This window comes from Delphinapterus leucas, chromosome 1 (genome assembly GCF_059928025.1).
Source record: "Delphinapterus leucas isolate spDelLeu-1000000601 "Yukka" chromosome 1, BTC_Dleu_Yukka2, whole genome shotgun sequence".
NCBI lineage: Eukaryota > Metazoa > Chordata > Mammalia > Artiodactyla > Monodontidae > Delphinapterus > Delphinapterus leucas.
Window position 1 is genome coordinate 115,849,066 of NC_143129.1, and position 21,223 is coordinate 115,870,288.

The window sequence follows — 21,223 nt, forward strand, 5'->3', positions numbered from 1 at the left end:
AGCTTTGGAACACTGCACTATCTCAGTGAAACCAAACCCATAGTTTTGAAATCAATTTATCGTGCTCAGAGGACGTATTAAATGAACCAAGTGACTTTGATCCATGGCTAGTCTTTCAGAGGACACAGAACAATATCATTCCCTTCCTTTTCTCTGGCCACAAGTAATCAGAAGTAATTAGTGATCCTTCTTCTTCTTATTATTATTTTTTTGTGGTACGTGGGCCTCTCACTGTTGTGGCCTCTCCCATTGTGGAGCACAGAGTCCGGACGCGCAGGCCCAGCGGCCATGGCTCATGGTCCCAGCCGCTCCACGGCATGCGAGATCCTCCCGGACCGGGGCACGAACCCGTGTCTCCCGCATCGGCAGGCCGACTCTCAACCACTGTGCCACCAGGGAAGCCCTGATCCTTCTTATCTTTATTGGTTCAGAAATGTCTGCCTCTTTAAAGGGTACAGGAGATAATTTGTGGCAAAAGCACCCATTTCTGAGTATCAAAATTGCCTTACCAGGATAGGGTTTTTTGTTTTTTAATTTTTATTTATTTATTTTTGACCGTGTTGGGTCTTTGTTGCTGTGCGCAACCCATGTTGGGCTTTCTCTAGCTGCAGTGAACGGGGGCTACTCTTTGTTGCAGTGTGCGGGCTTCTCATTGCAGTGGCTTCTCTTGTTGCAGAGCACGGGCTCTAGGCGTGCAGGCTTCAGTAGTTGCTGCTCCACAGCATCCGAAAGGGGGATTTCCGGTGGGCTCTTCACTGGTAGCCTTTTTAGTTATAACCCATCTTCCTAATTCCCCTTTACCTTTCTGTCTTAACCTGTAACTGACCTAATTCACGCATTTTCTTGTGTCCTTTAGCAAGCCAAGTTCCCTGTTTTATTCCCAGGGCAGTTTTGGTATGTTTACATGGAGAATTCGATTTGTTTATAGTTTGGCTCATTCTCTGTTAACATAATGCTATGGAATGAAATCTTTGCTCCCCTTCAGCCCTGACAGGACTTGGCAGTGACTACTACTTATTTCGTTGTGGTTTCCATTTGGAGAAAAAGCACTCACTTCTCTTTTCATACACAGCCCTGCCTCAGACATTCCTCCTGATAGGATGTCCTTTGGTCTCTCTTCCTTTTATCTATCAGCTAATCTCACATTCTTGCTGAAGCAGACCCCTTGCCATTCCCAAGCACACGCTGAACATTCCCATCCCTTTGCCTCTGCTCATGCTGTTGCATGAGCAAAGAAAGAGTTCTAGCAAGGATGCCCTCCCCACTCATTTCTAGTGAGCCAACATTTCGTTCCTGCCTCCTTCACCAAGTCTTTTCAGAACCCTTTAATCACAAGTCTTTGTTTGACTTTTAATTGGGCATTTTCCCCAAGACCATGCAATGACCTGTTCAGGTTTCCTGAGAACAACAGTTAGAACCCAAGAAATCATTTGATAAACAAAGGGTTAAGCCTGTGGCTAGAATGGGGGAGAAAAACCAAACCGCCAGGTATTTGGGAAAGAAACAGATGATAGAGGGAAAGCTTAGGCCTTGGAATCAGATGTAATTTTTTAGTGTGGATTCTAAAAGTCACTTACCAGTTCTGTGATCTTGAGCAAGTAACTTTCCCTCCCTGAGTTTCAGGCTTCTCGTCTGTGCAGTGCGGGTAGTGAGTCCTGTTTCTCAGAGTTATGAGGAGTAAATGAAAAGATACATGATTAACTGTTGGCCAGAGTAGGATCTCCATAAATGCTAGTTCTCCTCCATTCAGTTCTACATGGAAGAGAAGCAAGGGATTGGTCTAGAATTCCTACCTGCATGTAGAAACTCAGGTGAGGTTCCAGTGTGTACAAAGTTGGGAACAATGTAGATAGGCAAGTAGAAGAAGGGTGAGAAGACTTGCAAGTTGCAGATTATGGAGGGAAGTGGGTCAGCAGCTATCCCAGGGAATGGAATACCCGGTGGTATCAAGTATGATAGCGGGGTTTGAGGAAAACTAAAATCAGGACAGCCCTAGAAGTGTTAGAAATTCAAAGCACAGGGATTAGAAAAATTGAATATGTGGACACTTGGGCTAGGCCTAGTGACTTTCTTTGACCAATGGAACATGAGCAGAAATAAAATGTCAGCTCCAAGCCTAGGCCATAAGAGACATGCCAGGGGTAGCTACTGCTCCTTCAGCCAGGCAGCAAAATGAGGCATGTATAGCTAAACTGACCTGTAGCCTTATCAGAGCTGCCCCAATTGACTTGCAAACCCATGAGCAAAAAGTAAATAATAATTGTTGCATGCCCTTGAGATTTCATGGTTGTTTGTTGTGCAGTGTTACTGCAGCAATTGCTGACTGATACACCATCCTTCTTATCTGTTAGTTCAATGGCATGAGGAGCCCCAAATTTGGTTGCTTCAAATTACAATTCAGTGGAAACATTTTTGTGTCCCTTGACACAAAATGGATGCATTCTTCTGAAGGGGCCTATGATCTCCCCAACAGAGCTCAAAGTTTCAGATACAGAAAGCAAATATTGTGTGTGTGTGTTGGGGAAGGGGGGGCGGAGTGGGTTGTTAGACATAACAGTGAGAGGAAATCTCTCCCTGCTACTTCGACCTATTATGGATTGCATGTTTGTCTCCCCGCCCAATTCATATATGTTGAATCTTTAACCACCAGTGGGATGATATTTGGAGGTAGAGCCTTTGAGCGGTAATGAGGTCTAGATGAGGTCACAAGGGTGGTGCCTTCCTGATGGGACTGGTATTCTCATTAGAAGAAGAAGAGACACAAGAGTTTTCTCTCTCTCAAGGATCATGCACTGAGGAAAGGCCATGTGAGCACAACAGCAAGAAGGCACTGTCTACCAGGCAGGAAGTGGGCCCTAACTAGACACCAAATCTGCCACACCTTGATCTTGGACTTTTAGCCTCCAGAACTGTGGGAAATAAAATTCTGTTGTTTAAGCCACCCAGTCTATGGTATTTTGTTATAGCAGCTTGAGCTGACTAAGACACTAGCCTTTGATTCTAGGACTCGTATATTCTTGCTATTGTATAAGTAGTCCCAGCTGCTGATAAAAAGCATACACTGCATCCTATAACATCATCCTTTCACAGGGCATTGTCTTCCCCTTGGCACCGTAGCTGAGCCTTCAGGCCATTCCACCATTCTAGAAAGTTACCTGCTCTGGGTGATGGGATAAGTGATAAGACCATGAACTCTGAGCACATATCCTGTGCCACACCGCTTTTGTATCATGAATTCCTCATGCAGGATCAAAGGTATGATGGAGAATAAGATGACCTTCTGTAAGTCCATGGATGGTGGTGCTGGCCGAAGTGTTCTAGGAGGCCAAAGGTTGTCACGTCAAGGAGGACATGACAGAAGTTGCTCAACATAGTCGATCTGCCGCCAAAGCACTGGGTCACTCCCGGTAGGAACGTTGCCACACTGAAGACAGTGTGAATGAAGCTGATGGTATATTAGGCAGCAGTTGGCAATCAGGTCAGTCCTGTTGAGGGGAAAACATCCACTTCATTCTACCAGATCATTTCACTGAAGGAATGAAGGAGGAGCAACAGAAATCGTGTATATCTAGGTAAATGTAATAGTCTATTCTTTTCCTCTTAAATTCTTCAAAATATATTTGAAGGTTGAAGTCAAAATTATAAGATTTCTAATATGGGGTTTCAATGTAGGTAGATGTAAGGGATAAGACAATTATAATACAAAGGGAGAGGGTAAGAGGGCGTATATGTTGGTTGCTTCCACATTCCACTTGAAGTGGCAAAATATTAATTTTAAGTGGACTGTGAAAAGTTAAGTAGATACATTATATCCTTAGAAAGACCAACTAAAAAACATTACAAAGAGATAGAGTCAAAATCACCATGGGGGGGAAAAATCGCCATAGATAAGTTAAAATGGAATACAAGAAAGTGTTAAAAAACCTAAAAGAAGAGAAAAAATGGGAAACAGTGGAAACATACAAAAAATAAGGAATAAAATGGTAGACTAAATCCAAATACATAAATAATTTCATGAAATGTAAATGGAATGAATACTCTAATCAAGTTTCTTTCTGGTATTATTTCTCTTATGTCTGAAGAACTTGAAAAATTCCTTTAGAGCAAGTCTACTGGCAATGTTTTTCTTCATCTAAGAATGTTTTATGTCACCATTCCCTTTAGGAATCTGAAGGATGGCTTATGTCAGTATACAATTCTGAGTTGACAGTTTTCTCGGCATTTGAAAAATGTTGTGCTATTTTCTTCTAATCTCCATGGCTCTGATGAGAAATCTGTAGTCATTGGAACCATTGTTCAAAGATAGGTAATGAGATAACACATAATTTTTCCTCTGGCTGCTTTTAAGATTTTTTTCTTTGTAGTTTTCAGTAGGTTGATTATGACGTCTGGGCATGGATTTCTTTAGATTTGTTTTTTTGGGGAGTTAGCTGAATTTCTTAAATCTCTATGTTTATGTCTTTCGTCAAACTTGGGAAGTTTTCAGTCATTTCATCCTCAAATATTTTTTTCATCATCACATTCTCCTCTCCTTCTGGGGCTCTGATGATGTGATTGTTAGATCTTTCGTTATTAACCCATAGATCTCTGAGCCTCTGTTCATTTTTCTAAAAATCTTTCTTCTGTGTTGTTCAGATTGGAAATTTTATATTGATATATCTTTAAGTTCATTGATTCTTTCTCCATCATCTCCATTCTTTTGAGCCTATCCAGTGAAGTTTTAAATTTTGATCGCTGTATTTTTCAGTTATAAAATTTTCACTTGGTTCTTCTTTATATGTTCTATATTTTTTTGCTGAAACCTTCTATTTTTTTTACTTCAGAATATTTCCAATTGTTTGTTGAAGTATTTATGTAATAGCTGTTTTAAAGTCTTTGTCAGATAAAACCAACATCTGTGTCATGCTGGTATTTATATCTATTGATCATCTTTTCCTATGCAAGTTAAGATTTTCTTGGTTATTTGTACGCCGAGTAATTTTGGCTTATAGCCTGCACATACTGAGTTTTATGTTCTGAAACTCTGGGTCTTGTTAAAATCCTATAGAGAATGTAGATTTTTTTTTTTTTTTTTAAACAGACAATCAATCTGGCTAGGTTAAGGCTGCAAGTTTCAACCAACCTTCTGTGGGTTCTGCTTCCAATGTAAGGTCAGTTTTTCAAACCTTTGCAGCACTGTTCAGATCTGTCCCACATGTAGGTCATCTGTTAGTTAGTTTGGGGCATGGGTGGTGATGTATCTGTTAGTTCAGTTCTCAAAGTCTTTGATATGCTGATTAGGATCAGATCCACACATGCATAGCTCATGGTGAGCCCAGGAGTTCATGAACAATCTGTCTCAGTCTGTTCAGGCTGCTATAACAAAAACACCAGACTAGGTGACTTAAACAATAAACATTTATTTTTACAGTTTATTTATTACAATTCTGGAGGCTGGGAAGTCCAAGATTAAGGCACCGACAGATTTGGTGTCTGATGAGGGCTCACTTCCTGATTTATAGGTGGCTGTCCTCTCACTGTGTATTCTCACATGGTGGAAGGGGTGAGGGAACTCCTTAGGGTCACTTTTTTAAGAGCACTGATCCCATTCATGAAGGCTGCACCCTCATGACCTAAGCACCTCCCCAAGGGTCCATTCCTAATACCATCACATTGGGCATTAGGTTTGAACATATGAATTTTGGGGACTCACAGACAACCATTCTATGGCACAATCTCTCAGGTCCTTTCCATTTCCTTGGTGCTCCACTTTTTGGTCTGTGCGCCACCAAGCTGAGGTGTTAGTTACATCTCTCTGCTGTTACTTCTATGACTGTGCTTGCATCCAGGGTAAGCAGCAGAAGGATGGAGAGAGAGAAAAAAGCAATGGGGTTTGTCTCACCTTCTTAGGGGGGGAGGTTACAGCTCCACCATTCAAAGTGAAAGTTTCCCTACCTTACAGTGTTGGCTTCTTTAGCTGCCGTTGTGGCCTCTACCATCACTACCACAGGACTGCTTAGTTTCTGGAGCACGAGGGAACAGAAAGAAGAAAAAAAACCCAGGGATTTCTGTACTTTCTCTGAGCATTTGGGGTTCCCTTCCACCTCCATGAGACAGACTAAAGGGCTTCTCCTGGAGGTCTCCTTTTTTGGGTCCCAGTGCCTACTTCCAGGTGTGAGGTTACATTGCATTCAGGTCAAGGGGTACTGGAGTTTAAAAAAAAGGTAAACTCACCACCAATTTGGTGTCCTTTGAACTTGGATCTTCCCCAATCCACCTGCTACTATTTACTCTTCAGAGTTTTCAAACAGGTGTTGTATGCATTCTGTTCATGTTTTACAATTAAGAGATAAGAGTGTACATTTTACCCAAGACCCTAGTTTGCCTTTTTGCTTCACAGATATTTTATTGTACTTGTCATGACTGCATTCTAGGGGGATCCATCTGGACCTGTGGGTGTACATTCAGTTTTCATTAATAAATTATATCTGAGAAAGAATTCTATTGTTTCTCCCTGTGTGTAGTATGTGGAACAAATATAACTGTGATTCATATTTTAAATACGCATTTATTTAATTCACTCCTGGGGTAAACAGAGACATAAAACTTCTCATACCTCCAGGCAGTCTTGACTTATGCATTGAACTTTGTTTCAGAGCTTTGTTCCCTTTTTATTTGAACAATCTTTGGGTATGGAATTAAGGGGTTGCTGACTGGTGTACAGAGTAAAAAAAAAAAAGTTTTCAGATTAGTGAACTTCTGCATTTAAAAAAAACTTTTTTTTTCAATGTAATTTCATAGAGATCCTGGTAAAAATGACATTCCCTATTGGGTCATTTGAAATTCTTGTTGTAAAGTAAGTTTTTACTTTTTCTTTCCTCAGACATTTTAGATCAAATACACTCGCTAGTACCATGTTGCTGTTATAATAAAACATCACATTCTAAGATAATTGTTTTGTATTACCAGAATAGTATTTCAATACTACTATTGACATTGTTGAAACATTGAAAAACATGGTTTCCCAGCAGTAACTATCCACCATGTGAAGTTAAATTCCACTTTAGCAGTTATGTGTGTGTAGGGGGGGTGGTTACATGAGATTTTTTTCACTTATCTTTTCTTTTCTATATTTTCCAAGTTATCTATGATTTTAAAGAAAGAATCATTTTCATCAGATTCATGCTTTTAAATGCTTTTAAAAGCTTTTAAAAATGCTTTTAAAAATGAAGGTATTTGTGTTAGAAGCTTGGAAAACCGGGCTTGGATCCTCCTTGGTCCTGACTAATTATCATTAAATGTCTTCCCCCTGGGTCTCAGGGGTCTCATCTGAATGTGGTTATGACAGTCTCTGTTCTACCTACTCCCAAAGACTTTTGGTGAGAATCAGACTAGGAGGTGAAGTAAAACCACTTACTATCAATAAAATTCATGAAGCCTATGCTGATGCTGAGATTATATGCTGATGAGAGAAATAAGGCAGGAGAAGGAAATTTGATCATCAACATAGACACTGGCCCATTGGATACTGGGGTTGACAATAGGTTATTTTTATTTTATTTTTTTTTTACGGTACGCGGGCTTCTCACTGTTGTGGCATCTCCCATTGCAGAGCACAGGCTCCGGACGCGCAGGCTCAGCGGCCATGGCTCACGGGCCCAGCCGCTCCACGGCATGTGGGATCTTCCCTGACCGGGGCATGAACCCGTGTCCCCTGCATCAGCAGGCGGACTCTCAACCACTGCGCCACCAGGGAAGCCCAACAATAGGTTATTTTAAATTATGGCACTGAACTTTCCTTTCTTCTGGAAACAATTTTTGTGTATTCCTTGAAGGCAAGAGGTCAAAAACTGGAAACCAGTACATGTATTTGGATGATCCACTCACAGTTAACCTGTATAGTATTTTTTTAAATTCACATCCTTAGTCAGTTAAAAAAAGGAAGATGAGGGACTTCCCTGGTGGTTCAGAGGTTAAGACTGCACTTCCACTGCACGGGGCACGGGTTGGATCCCTGGTGTGGGACCGCATGCCTGTGCAGCGTGGCAAGAAAAAAAAAAAAAAAAGAGGACGATGAGACAAGGAAGAGGGGGTGGTTCTTTGTAGTTCTTCATTCCTTGAGCTGGGAAAGCAGTTGTTCCCTTTTAATAGGCAGGCATGTTCTCTGGTTCTATCCCTGGACTGTAAAATCATTGATAAGACCTGCCAGATCCTGGTGGGCACTGAGCTTGGACTCTGTTGTAGATGTCTGAGATCAAGTTGTCTTTGCATGAAACTCCTCTTTAGCATCTTTCAGCACAATTACCAAGTTTTTATAGGGCGCTGGCCCCTCTGTTGACCATTACACTGTCGATAACTTTGTAGGCTCTTATCTTCTCTTAATAAAGAAGCCATGGGACATCCTAGTTGACGCAGTGTTTAAGAATCCACCTGCCAATGCAGGGGACACGGGTTCGAGCCTTAGTCTGGGAAGATCCCACATGCCGCGGAGCAACTAAGTCTGTGCGCCAACACTACTGAGCCTGCGCTCTGGAGCCCGCGAGTGACAACTACTGAGCCTGCGAGCCGCAGCTACTGAAGCCTGCACACCTAGAGCCCGTGCTCTGCAACAAGAGAAGCCACCGCAATGAGAAGCCTGCGCACTGCAACAAAGAGTAGCCCCTGCTCGCCACAACTAGAGAAAGCCCACGCGCAGCAACGAAGACCCAAAGCAGCCAAAAATAAAGAAAGAAGCCACTTATATGTATTAGTTGAATATGTAGAATTGAGGGCTCTGTTGAAAAATAGGTTACAATGCATATATGCATAAGACTAAATCTTTTACCACTTCAATTTACCACTTCTATAACATGTTACTTTAAGAGCCCTCCTATTTAAAAGAACACACTTGTCTTAGTCTGCTCAGGATGCTGTAACAAAAATACAATAGACTGGGTGGCTCAAACAATAGAAATTTATTTTCTGGGATACAATGTGTGAAAGCCTTTCTGACAGTGATTGCCCAGTGAAACAAGCTTTCAAGCTAATTATTTGCATCTCTAGGTGCATCTAGGAAAACTGTTATCATGCTTCATCGTAAATGAGTCAATAGAGATGGTGACTTTGTTTACTATGGTGAAAAAATAGATGGTCCTATTCTTCATCTTGAATTCATTATTCATGTGTGAAAGAACTTCATTAACTCTTGGATGAGTTGTTTAGTAAAAATGATAAGAAGGTGTGTTTTGTGAACAGGCATGTGACTTGAGACTACTGTCCAGATTTCAAAGAATAGGTTGGGATGTGCAATGTTGGGCCCTATGGGTTCAAAGAATAACACATGATCCCAGCCATCAATGAAAGTATAATGCAAGAAAGAATTTCTTTGGAAATTATTGTCTTGTTGTAATTAATAACTGGAGGCAGAATTTTTCAGAGCAAAGAAATTGTCATAACTTTCTGGTGTGTTCATCAGTATTGTCACAAATATGCATAAAACTAAATCTTTTACCACTTCAATTTACCACTTCTATAACATGTTACTTTAAGAGCCCTCCTATTTAAAAGGACACACTTGTCTTAGTCTGCTCAGGATGCTGTAACAAAAATACAATAGACTGGGTGGCTCAAACAATAGAAATTTATTTTCTTACAATTCTGGAGGCTGGAAATCCAAGATCAGAGTGCTCACATGGTTGGTTTCTGGTGAGGGTTCTCTCCTTGGCTTGCAGAGGAGCTCACACTAAAGGCTGAATGTTTGTGTGCCCCAAACTCATACGTTGAATCTTAATGCCCAGTGTATTTGGGTGGTATTTGGAAGTGGGGCCTTTGGAAGGTGATTACGTCATGTGTGTAGAGCCAACATGAATGGGTTTAGTGCCCTTATAAAAGAGAGTCTAAAGAGCTTCCTTGCCCCTTTCACCATGTGAGAACAGAGAAAAGATGGCCCTATGTGAACCAGGAAGTGGGTTCTCACCAGACACCAAGTCTGTTGTTCCTTGATCTTGGACTTCTCTGCCCATGGACCAGTGAGAAATAAATGTTTGATGTTGATAAGCCACCCAGTCTTTGGTATTTTTGTTATAGCAGCCCAAATGGACTAAGAAAAGCTCACACGGACTTTCCTCGGTCTGTATTTGGAGAAAGGAATCAAGCTGTCTGGTGTCTCTTCTCACAAGGACAGTAATTCCATTAAACCGGGGCCCCACTCTCTTGACCTAATTACCTCCCAAAGGTGCCATCGCCAGATATTATCACATCGGGGCTTCAACATATGAAATTTGGGAAGATGCAAATATTTAGTCCATAGCACCACTTGAAATGTGTTTCTTGGCATCTACCACTTCTACACTGAATGGGCATTTCTGATCTTGCATATACTATGTCCCCCTCTCTTGTATGTGTCATAAATGATTCATGTACCACAATTTAAAACAGCACCTGAAATAAAACTGAGATTTTTCTAAAGTAAAATCATGGAGGTATTAATAGTTATTAATAGTTATTCATTAATAGTTATATGCGCTCTCACAAAAATGAGATTGGGAGGAAAATAACTGGTTTTATACAGTAAAAGGAGCCTAGCATTCTTTCCGGATTACCTGAAATAGTTAATAAATAAGTGCTTACCCGAAGTTCCCTCTTGACATGTAACTGAATAATCAGAAGATGATTTTAATCAGGAGAAAAGTTATCAGGCAGTTTTTGGTTTGGTTTTCCCCTCAACTGGTTCCCTGCTCTTGCAAAAATAAATAGCTCCTTACCCTGTGCTTTAGACAAAATCCTCCAGTAGAAGAATACAAAAGGCTAAAACTGTGTTTACTTACTTACCTCTCTCACTGTAATTATGGGTTTCTTTTTTTTTTTTTTTGTAGTTTCTTGCTTATAAGTGTAAGTAATGCTCTTTGGTTTTGTTTACATGAAAGAACCATGAGTTTCCAAGTAAGAAATGAAAGGAGGTTATTTCTAAATGCCGAAAATGCTTTTGTCTTTGTTTTCTTGGTGGTAGTGAGAGGTTGAGGGGGTCAGAAAAGTCTTCTTGTTTATTTAATTTTGTAAGTCTAGATTTGGTAATTGATATTGATAATTACCAAATATTGACAATATTTCATATTGATAATTTGGTAATTGATTGAGAAAATTGATAATTGATACCAATAATTGATACCAAGTCTATTACTTGGTAATTGACAGAGAAAAGTAAACTGTAAGTAAGAAGCCACTGGTATTTATTTGTTGAATATGTAGAAGCTCTATCGAAAACCTAGGATTTGGTATATGAAAGCATTTCTGACAGATTTTGCCCAGTGAAACAGCAGCCAAGCTGTTCTTATTTGCATCTCCAATCTTCTCTTAAAGGTTCCTTTAGAACATTTTTCTTTCATTGAGATTTTCCATGAATATTAGCTGGGGGTATAAAGATAAAAGGGCAGGAAAATAGAGCCTCTTTTAAAAAAATGAGATGTAATTTGCTTACCATAAAATTCACCATTTTAAAGTCTACAATTCAGTGATTTCTAGTATATTTACAAGGTTGTGCAACCATCACCACAATCTAATTCTAGAATAGTCTCATCATTTTAAAAAGAAATCCCATGCCCTTTAGCAATCAATCTTCATCTTCCCCCAGTCCCCGGCAACTACTAATCCATTTTCTGTCTCTATGGATTTGCTTATTCTGAATAGTTCACATAAATGAAATCATAAAATATGTCACCTTTTCTGTCTAGCCTCTTTCACTTAGCATAACGCCTCCCCAACTCCGCAAAGTGCAGCTTGCAGCATCTTAGTTCCTTCCCTGACCAGGGACTAAACCTCCCAGGGCTCACGGTAGTGAAAGCTCCGAGTCCTAACCACTGGACCACCAGGGAACTGCCGAGCATGATGTTTTTAAGGTTCATCTATACCCTGCTAAACAGTAGCAATCTGATTTTACCAGGGAGGAAATGGAAACATATATTAACTTGCTCTTGGGTGTGAAAGTCACACATTCATTCAACAAATAAGTATGGAGCACTAATCTACCAGGTGAGGTTACAGCATTTGGGGGTGTTGCTGGTGTCACATAAACAAATAAAGGGACATCTCATGCAGTATTAAATAGTAATAGGTACAATGGAGAGAAATAAAGCAAAATGAATAGATAGGGGTATTATTTTAGGTAAAGTGGTCAGGGAAGGGCTCTCTGAGGAGGTAACATTGGAGGTGAGACCTGAATGGAAGGAGGGAGCAAGGCTCCCTGAAATGAAATCATTTCAGGCAGAGGGAACAACAGATGCAAAGGCTCTGAGGCAAGAGTGTGTTTGGGGTGTTGGAGGGCGAGGAGAGGAGGGAGGAGAGGAGAGAGGTCAGAAAGTTAGCCTCAGGCAGGTGCAGGGCAGCCCATCTAATGTAAGGGAGTAAGGGAGGTGGAATATCAGGTAATGCCAGCTGGTAGATTTCGTGGTGGAAGAACAAGGAAGTTCTCTCCTGAATGTTTCCATTATCTCAGTGTAACAAAAAGAAAAGTGATAACAGAGTGAGGAGGGGGGTGGTGTCAAAATTAAGTTCAGAAAGGGAAGAGAATGAATGCACTGGGTTATTTAGTGGAGTCGTTTGGCAGCATCCAGGAACCACTTGAAGTCTGTGATGTTTTTCTCCAGTCACATTAAGCCATTCAAGTATCAGTGCAAAGTATGTGGGAAAGTTAGTTTTAACCAGGGATTGGGGTTTTGCCAAATGAGTAGGACAATGGGAAAGAGGGACAAAAGAGTTGAGGATGTATGCTAGGGACTGATTATACGAAGACCATGCAATCTAAACTGGGAAAGCAAGAAGGGGAGTGATAGACTGGAGGGATAGTGGGATCAAAGTATTGTCGCAGGCAGTGCTATAGGGAGTGAGCTGGAAAACAGGAAGTGGTGTCTGAAGAGTTTGCAGTTATTGGTTATGACAAAGTCTAATATATGACTCTAGGACTGGGTGGCTGAAGTGGATGAAGGACAAGATTATTAGAGAAGTTCAAGAAAACAATAGGCCAGGGTATTGGGTGGATCCTTTCTGTGAGTAATGAAATCACCAAGAGTGATGACAAGAAAAATAGTGGAGAGAAATATTGAGGTAGATGTTAGCAGGAATGAAGGGGAACTTGGTAGATGACTACAAAAGCAGAGGCAGCAGGTGGTATTTCAAAAGAGCTGTGGAATTTTAGAAGGAAGGGGAAATACTGATCTGGAATTGGCAAAGATGAGCAAAAGTTCACCATGATCAGTGGTTTTGGGGTATATGATTGACCAAATTAGGATTTGAACTAGTTCTATCAGATTTCAGATCATTTCCATTATACCACTCAGTTTGGAATTATATAGTTCTTGGATCTAGATTTCAACATTCTCTTGACATCACTGCAGTGTATATTATTTGGCTGCCCTCAAAGTTGTATTGCTTTAAAACAGTTGCCAGGATCTATTTGAAAAGCTGGATTCCAATTAAAATTTTGAAAGTTCATACAGTGCAATTGGTTAATATGTTGAAGAAACTGGATCCTTTGACCTGTAGCTTCCCATAGTCTGGATTTTGTGATCACATTCCCATGGTGCTATCTAACATGTTCCTCTGTTCTCTGTAATTCCTGGAAATTGGTAATCAGATCTTGATCAGACTCAGGTTTCATTTTGGGTAAGAATACATCATAGGTGGAGTTGTGTACTGGATCAGAGGCCGTGTAGTGTCAGGTTGTCTCTTTCTCCCTTTGTGATGTTAGTAGTCATTGGTGACTTTTGCCTAGGTCCATTCGTAGAGCCATTATTTCTTTAAGGTAAAAAATGTTGATATTGCATCAAATCTTGTTATTAGAATGACAACTCTGCAAAAGAGCAAATTCCCTTCAACTATGGGTTATCCTGAGGCACAAGTCATTTAGGAAAGACAGGCTTTTCGCTTTTCAAGGGGCTTATCTGAGGGCTCCTGTGGTTTTAAGGATGCATATATTTTGTCTTTAAAGTATTTAATTGTAGCTTGTCCTACTTTTCAAATTAGATGACATTTACAGGATGCAGTTTCACATTGTGGCTTAATATTTACAGTTAAATGGGAATACATTATAGGATTTAGTTCTAACACCCTTGAAGAGGACTGCACAGAGAAGTATTCCAAATGTTGAACAAGCAGCTTTCCAATGTTCAGCTGCATTTCACAAAAGCTCATAAAATATTAAAATCTTTTCTGAAAGGTAACCAACTAAATAATTTATGAAAACAAAGGTTCAAGTCAGTGCAAGTAGAAAATGTCTGTTCTCTTTTTCTATACAAGGAAATATCCCAGGGCTGTAGTGGTTTTGGAATCAGATAGATGGGGTCTGAATTCCTCTTCACTTATTATGGTGACCTTGAGCAAGCTACTCTGCATATCCCAAATATGTAATAAGAGAAGCTGAAATAGTGAATATTCTAAAACATTATAAATTTCTAAATATTAGAAAATACATATGTACTTAGCAAAAGCCTCCTATTTATTACTTTGGTTGGAGGTGTGGGATGAGGTGAAGAATATTACCAATTGCCAGACAGTTACGAGAAAACTAACAGAAAAAATTGCTCTATTGAGGACATGCCTTCTTTGATTCCCAGGGCAGTGGTGATGTGGTCAGCTTTAGGCTGAAGCACTTTTTATTCAATTATTTATGGAACTGCATGGCAGACCATGTAGGTCTACACCAGAGGATCCCCATAAGGCAGTTTAGAGAGAGAGAACTGGGCAAATGCCAAGTTAAACTTGCCTTTGGTTCCACTAAGAACCAAGAATGGAAGACTGAGTAGCAGTGAGAAATGCACCCTACATTGCCTAGAAAATAACCATAAGATACCTAGATATTTCCCTTCTACTGCTGTTAGACTTAGCCCTCTGCCTCAACCTGCCCTGCCTTTCCCGCCTTTTCCTAGATTCAGTATGACCCCATCTCTAGTTTACCTCCCTGCTTACTAGAGCCTTGTTATCCCATAGTTATTTTATCTTTTGTGATAGTGCCGACACATAGTTGTTAATTCATGGGGCATCAGAATGATTTCCAAGTCACTGAGAAGCAAGTACAAACACTGGAAAATATATCCCTACCTCCTAGTTTTCATAGGAATCTGTTGATTAGAAACATATGAAAATTGAGGTAACTGTGGGAATAGGGTAGAAATTGTTAAAACACAAAAAGGATTTTACACAATATAGCTTATGTTCATATCTTGTCACTGTCTTAATTATATGCATATGTAAGTTTTGAGGGCACTGTCTTCTTAGAATTACATTTTTATAAACTTATTGAAGTGTTATGCACATACAGAAAAGTGGGATTTGCATTTCTAAAGTCATTAAATAGTGTCACATAGCTATGACTGCCTACATTGCTGTTGTGACCCAAAATATTTCTTAAAAATTGGGAATTTATGCGTTAGAACATTCTCAACTTTAAAGCAACTTTAAGTTCAGTTGTGCCGTACAGCATCAGACTTAGTTCTGAATAATTCTTAGAACATTGCATAATATTTTATACTGGCCAATGTTTTATAGTTCCTGAACTCAACAAGATGACAAGTTGAATTAAGGATGAAGTTCAACCAAGACCTACCACCTTACATTTTTCTATTCATTTTAACATAGATATGCAACTTATGGTATTCTTAACAACTGTGTTAACTACAAAGAATAAAAAGATTTTGCAAACAAGAGTTGGAATGGAAACAATTTCTGAGATAGAGATCAAATTGTGTTTATAGACACCATTGGCAGCTTTATCATCAGCCATTTCCTGTGGGAATATTTCACTGGGACATAATTTTATGCCTTGACTATTCATTAAATAGCTTTGGTTCCACAGAATAAAAATAGTGTAGAACTATAAATAGTAATGTATGCAAATTGTAGTGTAACATTTCACTGTATTTTCCTAGATGAGAATTAAGATTATTTAACAAAGTATGTTCTTACACATCACTGAAAGAATTTTAAAACAACACTAATAGAGTATGGTCTAGTGGAGAGTCAGGCAATAGACTGGAAATTAAAGTCATTTGCTTCCTTCAAATTAAAGTTGACATTAGTTTTAAAATATTTATTCGTCATGTACAGTGTATAAGATGTTATACTCTATGAAGAATATAAAAGTCAAGTATAAATAGTCTCTGCCCTCAAGGAGTTTATGAATTTTCTTGTATGGGAGATAGGGTGCACCTTGTAAAAAAAAATAATAAACATACTTTGAGTGGGTATGAATAAAGTACTATTGGAGTTTGGAGGAAGAGAGATCGTGTCCATGTGGAAGATCAGAGACGACTTCATGAAGAAGGCAGCTGAATGGAATCTTAGAGGATGGGTAAGATTTCTGCAAATAGAGATGCAGGTAAAATTATTCCAGGATGCAGAGACTAGGTACTAATAAAGGAAGTATAGGTCAAAGCACATTTAGAGGCTGGAGCCTTTGACTGATAGGAAAAAAAAAAAAAAGGAACTTACATAGATATATATCGTTGAAAATAGGGTCAGTTAAATTTACTCATGCAAGCATTTGTTTATTCAACAAATATTTCTTGAGTACTTACTAGGTGCAAGTACTGTGCTAGGAGTTAGTAATACGTAAGCGCTAAAAAGTTTAACTCTGAAATCAGATTGATTCTTATCAACCACAAACAGGTCCACTGCTCTGTGGCAACACAAGGTATTTTACAAATGTTACACAGAACATGGAATTTAATGCTTTTGAGAGAGAGTTGGTATTTCCAAATAACATTGTTTCTCAGTTTCAACCCAATTGTTTTTCAACCCAGTTTTAATTAAAACAAAGTGTTAGGTGATGGGGGAGGCTATATTTGCGCCTCCGTTTTACAAGTTTTGGTTTATGCTACAATTAATTTTGTGTTAGCATGCATTAACAGGAAGGAAGGAAGGGAGGGAAGGAGGGAGGGAGGGAGGAAGGAAGGAAGGAAGGAAGAAAGAAAAATAGACTTTAAAAAGAGACACCAGTGGTGATTTTTTTGGGCAAAAGGGTTCTTCCTAATTGAAAAGGAATCTCTGCAAATTTCCTTTAAATGGGCAGCTCCCTGTACAAATTAAAATGATTCGGAACGTTTCTAGAACACACTTCACTAAGTGAGATACACCTGTACTCATACCTTATCCGTCAAAACAATCTTTGTTTTCTCTCAAGCTAGGACTTGCACTGTAGGACACGCCTCGTGCAGTGGTGGCAATGCGGAGGGTGGTGAAGGTGACTGAGTGGCAGCCAGGAGGGCACTTTCCCTTTCTCCGTCTCCCCGACCAGAACTTTGCAGCCTCCAGCGCAGACTCACCTTCCCGCTCTTTCTTTTTCCCGCCTCGACTCTTACTGCAACCCCCCCACCCCCCTCGGTACGTTCTCTCTGCATCCCTCGGTCTTCCTTAGCTCTCACCCACCTCCCTTCCCCGCCCTCCGCCTTGCCTCGCCCGACGCCCGCTGAGCAGCAGCCGGCAGCCCGCGCGCCCCGTTGCGGCCCGGGGCTCCGGGGCATGCGCTCTGCGGCGCCGCCGCCCTCCCCCACCCGTCCCGCGGCAGAGTTATGCCAAGAATGTGAGGAGCCCGCGAGGGCCAGTGTCGGTCATGGGGAGCCGCCGCCGCCGCCGCCGCCGCCGCCGCCGCGAGCGCGGCTTCCTCCCGAGCGGGACTCCGAGCTCTCCCCGCACCAGGGGCGAGCCTGGCTGCTGAGGCGGAGGGGGATGACGGACCCTTTGAGGAGGACGCTGTCCAGGCTCCGGGGGAGGCGGGGTCCTCGTGCCGCCGGGGGGCCCGGGCGCCGGGTGGCCACAGCAGCCACCGTGGCGGCCTCTTCGGCTGCCGAGGGAGATGCCGGGGGTGCTCCGGGCGGACCCGTACGCGAGCGCGCCGGCGGAGCCCGGCCGAGCCTGGAGCGACCGCCGCCGTCGCCTCAGGCGTGGGGTCCTGAGGCGCGGGTCGCGGGAGGGCGGCCGGAGAGGTCGGGGGCGCTCGGGCCTCGGCCGCGCGGCGGGAAGGAGGCCGCACCCTCGGGCCGCGGGCTCACTCGCGCCTCTCTGCACGCTCCGCCGGGCTCCGAGGGCAGCGTAGAGGACGAGGAGGACAACGCCGACTACTACGAGAACCTGCCCGGCGGCTCCCAGCCCGCGCCGGAGCCTGAGGGGGCGGAGGCGGAGCGGTGGCCCCCGCCTCCCCCGGCCGCTGGCTCCTCCCCAGGGGCGGAGGGCGGCCGTCTGGAGACAGGCAGGCTGCAGACCCAGTTGCGAGAGGCCTATTATCTGCTGATCCAGGCCATGCACGACCTGCCCCCTGACTCGGGCAGGCGGCAGGGCGACCGGGGCAGGGCGGATCGCGGCTGCCCTGCGGGAGCCCGGGCTCCGGACCAGCCGCCTTACCCCTGCGGCGCGGCGGCCCGCCGAGCCTGCCCCCGAGACTGCGAGCGGGGAGGCGGCGACTGCCCTTGGCAGCAGGTGTCCCCGCCCCGGTCGCCTCCGAGGGAGTCGGGGGGAGCCCGCCCGCGGACTCCTCGGATGCGGCTGTCCTGCAGCAGAAGCCTCGACAGCCTCCGCGTGGGTGCCAAGCCGCCTTCCTTACAGCGGTGGCGGAGCGACAGCTGGATCAGGTGCGGCGCTCGCGGGGAAACGGACGAGCCCCCGCCACGTGGAGACGGGATGGACGGCTGGAGCGGAGGCAGCTCCCGGGCCGCGGCGCCCTCCGGCCTCCGGCCTCCCAGCTCCGAGGACCCCCGCCGCTCCTCGGGAAGCCGCGGCAAAGAAGACGGACAGGAGGGGCTCCCCTTCCTCAAACCGCCCGCGGTGACAGTCAAGAAGCTGCAGAAGTGGATGTACAAAGGACGCCTGCTGTCTCTGGGAATGAAGGGTCGCGCTCGTAGGACACCCCCCGAAGTCACCCGAGCGCAGGCAACGTCTCCAAATCTGGGCGCTTTGAAAATGCGGGAAAGCCAAGTCGTCTCGGTGCCGCCAGACCAAAGAATTACACTGACAGGTAGGATACCTTGCAATCAAAATGTGTTTACCGACCGGGCTTCTGTCTTAAGAGCGAAGAAGAAGGTATGGTTTTGCAGACTACGGTACGTGCTGGTGCCAAAGTGAGGGTCACGTCAGTGGCAGCCTAATGCCATTTCCAGGTTACCTAGTATAATGCCTTATCTCGGGTTTGTTTGTTTATTTGTTTGTTTTTTTAAGACAGTGGCATGAGGAACTTGGGGTTTTTGTTTTTTCTTCTCTAAGAAACAGTGTACCTAGTTCTAAGCGCAACAGTGAGTAAAGGTTAAGTTCACCACAGTTTGCTTTTCAGTCTCGGCTTAAGAGTTGGCCGGCGCTGCCTTGACTTTTATTCTTTGTAGCTCAGGGCTAATCTGTAGACTTTTGTGGAGTTTGTGAATTTGAATTTGATCCAAGTTAGACTTTATGGGCTTCATAAACTGTCATTTTACTCATTACACCTCCCGGTCAGAAGCGTTTGTGTACACAGATACACACAACCAAAACCCAAAACCAAACCAAACCGAAAAAACTATCATGGTAATACTTCTTTTTAGTCAGGTAGGATTTCACGTTTCTTCTCTTCACCTTTCCCTCCCCTCCCCCTCCCCCCTAAAAACATAACAATGTGGGTAATCTTATTATTGTGGAAAATGAAGGGCACTTGGATTTTAATCAGAAGAAAAGTATGTCTTATGTACTTTTTAAGAAAGTGTAGGCAGTTAAAGGAATTTGTAAAAAGTATATTTGTCCTAATAATAGGATTTTACTCCCTATTTTATGTGTGTGATTTTTAGTTTTCACTGAAGGTTTAAGTTATCCATTCTAGAAATCTCTTATGTTGTAAATAGTAAAAGAATTCTCTTGTGAAAGAAGTACCTTTAAACTGAGCCAAAAACAACATGATCTTTCGGACTACACTTTTAAAGACTTTAGTGAACATAATGACTTACATATCAGTAATACTTTAAAAAATATTAAATGCTTAAATGTAAAAGTATTCACAGTACTTGGCAGTTTCTCTGTTAAGAATTACAAATCCTACAGGACTAGGTTTGTACACATTAACTTTTTAAACCAATAAACAAAAAACGGGGAGAAACAAAGTTCACAAAACTTTTTATTACACAATGAGGACAAATCAAATAATTCACTTCAAGTGTATACAAAATGAGAAGTTCTTTTGAATCTATAAATCTCTAACCCACACCTGTCAATTTCCCTCAAATTTATTCCATTCCACCTGAATAAAAAGATAGTAGAATGTAAATTTTTGTGAAGAGAGGTGTACTTTATGCTAAGTTTATATTAAAATATGCATTTCCAGTAGTAAAGTATTTGTAATCATTTATTACGTTTTAGTGCTATTATCTTTACCTCCACTGATTTTGGTTCAGTTAACTCTTTTTAAGACAGTTAATTTTTAGCCATAACAAAAATCTGTATAAAACTTCAGTAAAATATGTATTACCCTTTTGTTGCAAAGGTTAGACATTACTATCTGATGGCTTTTAACACCCTCAGTTGTTGTGTAAACATTGAAGTGTTTTAAAACTAATAATAACTGTAGTAACTCTTAGGAATGAATTCATTGATTTTTTCATTGAGAAACTAATTAAATGAAACCAATTTTAAAAGAAATTAAATGACACATTAGAATTATTATGTGATGGTATTTTAGATATTTTACAAGAAATCTAAACAAAAGCTTAGATAATCTCTGGTTTTAAAAACTTTCTCAGATGTTATTTCCTTTCAAATCATCAGTTCATCTTTTAGGAAAGATAAAAATAATTTGTGCAATGTTTATATATCTAGTATAGATTTGAAGAGTTAATTTTTTTTAAACTGTTTTTTATGAAGGTTAGTTGAACTTATTAAAACCATTCTGAATACTTTGTGGGGTTTTCATATAATCTTTATTACTTCCCTCCCCTCCCCCCTCCATGGAGGTATGACAGCTGTTATTGCACAACAACAGCAAAAGCAAAGAAGGGGTTAAGTAGTTTGCCCAAGGTCACTTAAACTAGTATTTGGTTTATGTATACTAGTATATAGATTCAAACTATTATGTGGATTCAAACTCAGGTCTTTATGACTCCAAAACCCCATTTATATGAGGTCAAAGGGACTCTAAATTTCTTTAGAGGTTTGATCCAATTAATTCTATTAAATTGCTTGGACTGAGGAGATGGATGGAATTTCAACAAGGTTTAGAGGGGTAAGTAACTTCCTCAAAGTTGCAAAGAAGATGGGGGAATCCTAGAAT

The 21,223-nt window shown here is 41.7% G+C and overlaps 1 protein-coding gene across 3 annotated transcripts in view; it reads left to right on the forward strand.

Annotated features, from left to right (window-relative positions):
• The first annotated feature begins 16,128 nt into the window (after positions 1 to 16,128).
• Positions 16,129 to 21,223, forward strand: part of SYDE2 (synapse defective Rho GTPase homolog 2) — a 41,671-nt gene continuing 36,576 nt past the window's right edge. Inside the window, exon 1 of one of the 3 annotated variants that reach the window (XM_022580943.3) lies at positions 16,129 to 18,955. In XM_022580943.3, coding sequence (XP_022436651.2) covers positions 17,467 to 18,955 — 1,489 coding nt within the window. In that variant the 5' untranslated portion in view covers positions 16,129 to 17,466. The remainder of the gene's footprint in view (positions 18,956 to 21,223) is intronic. The other 2 variants (XM_089920228.1, XM_022580942.3) reach the window with 2 other exon arrangements.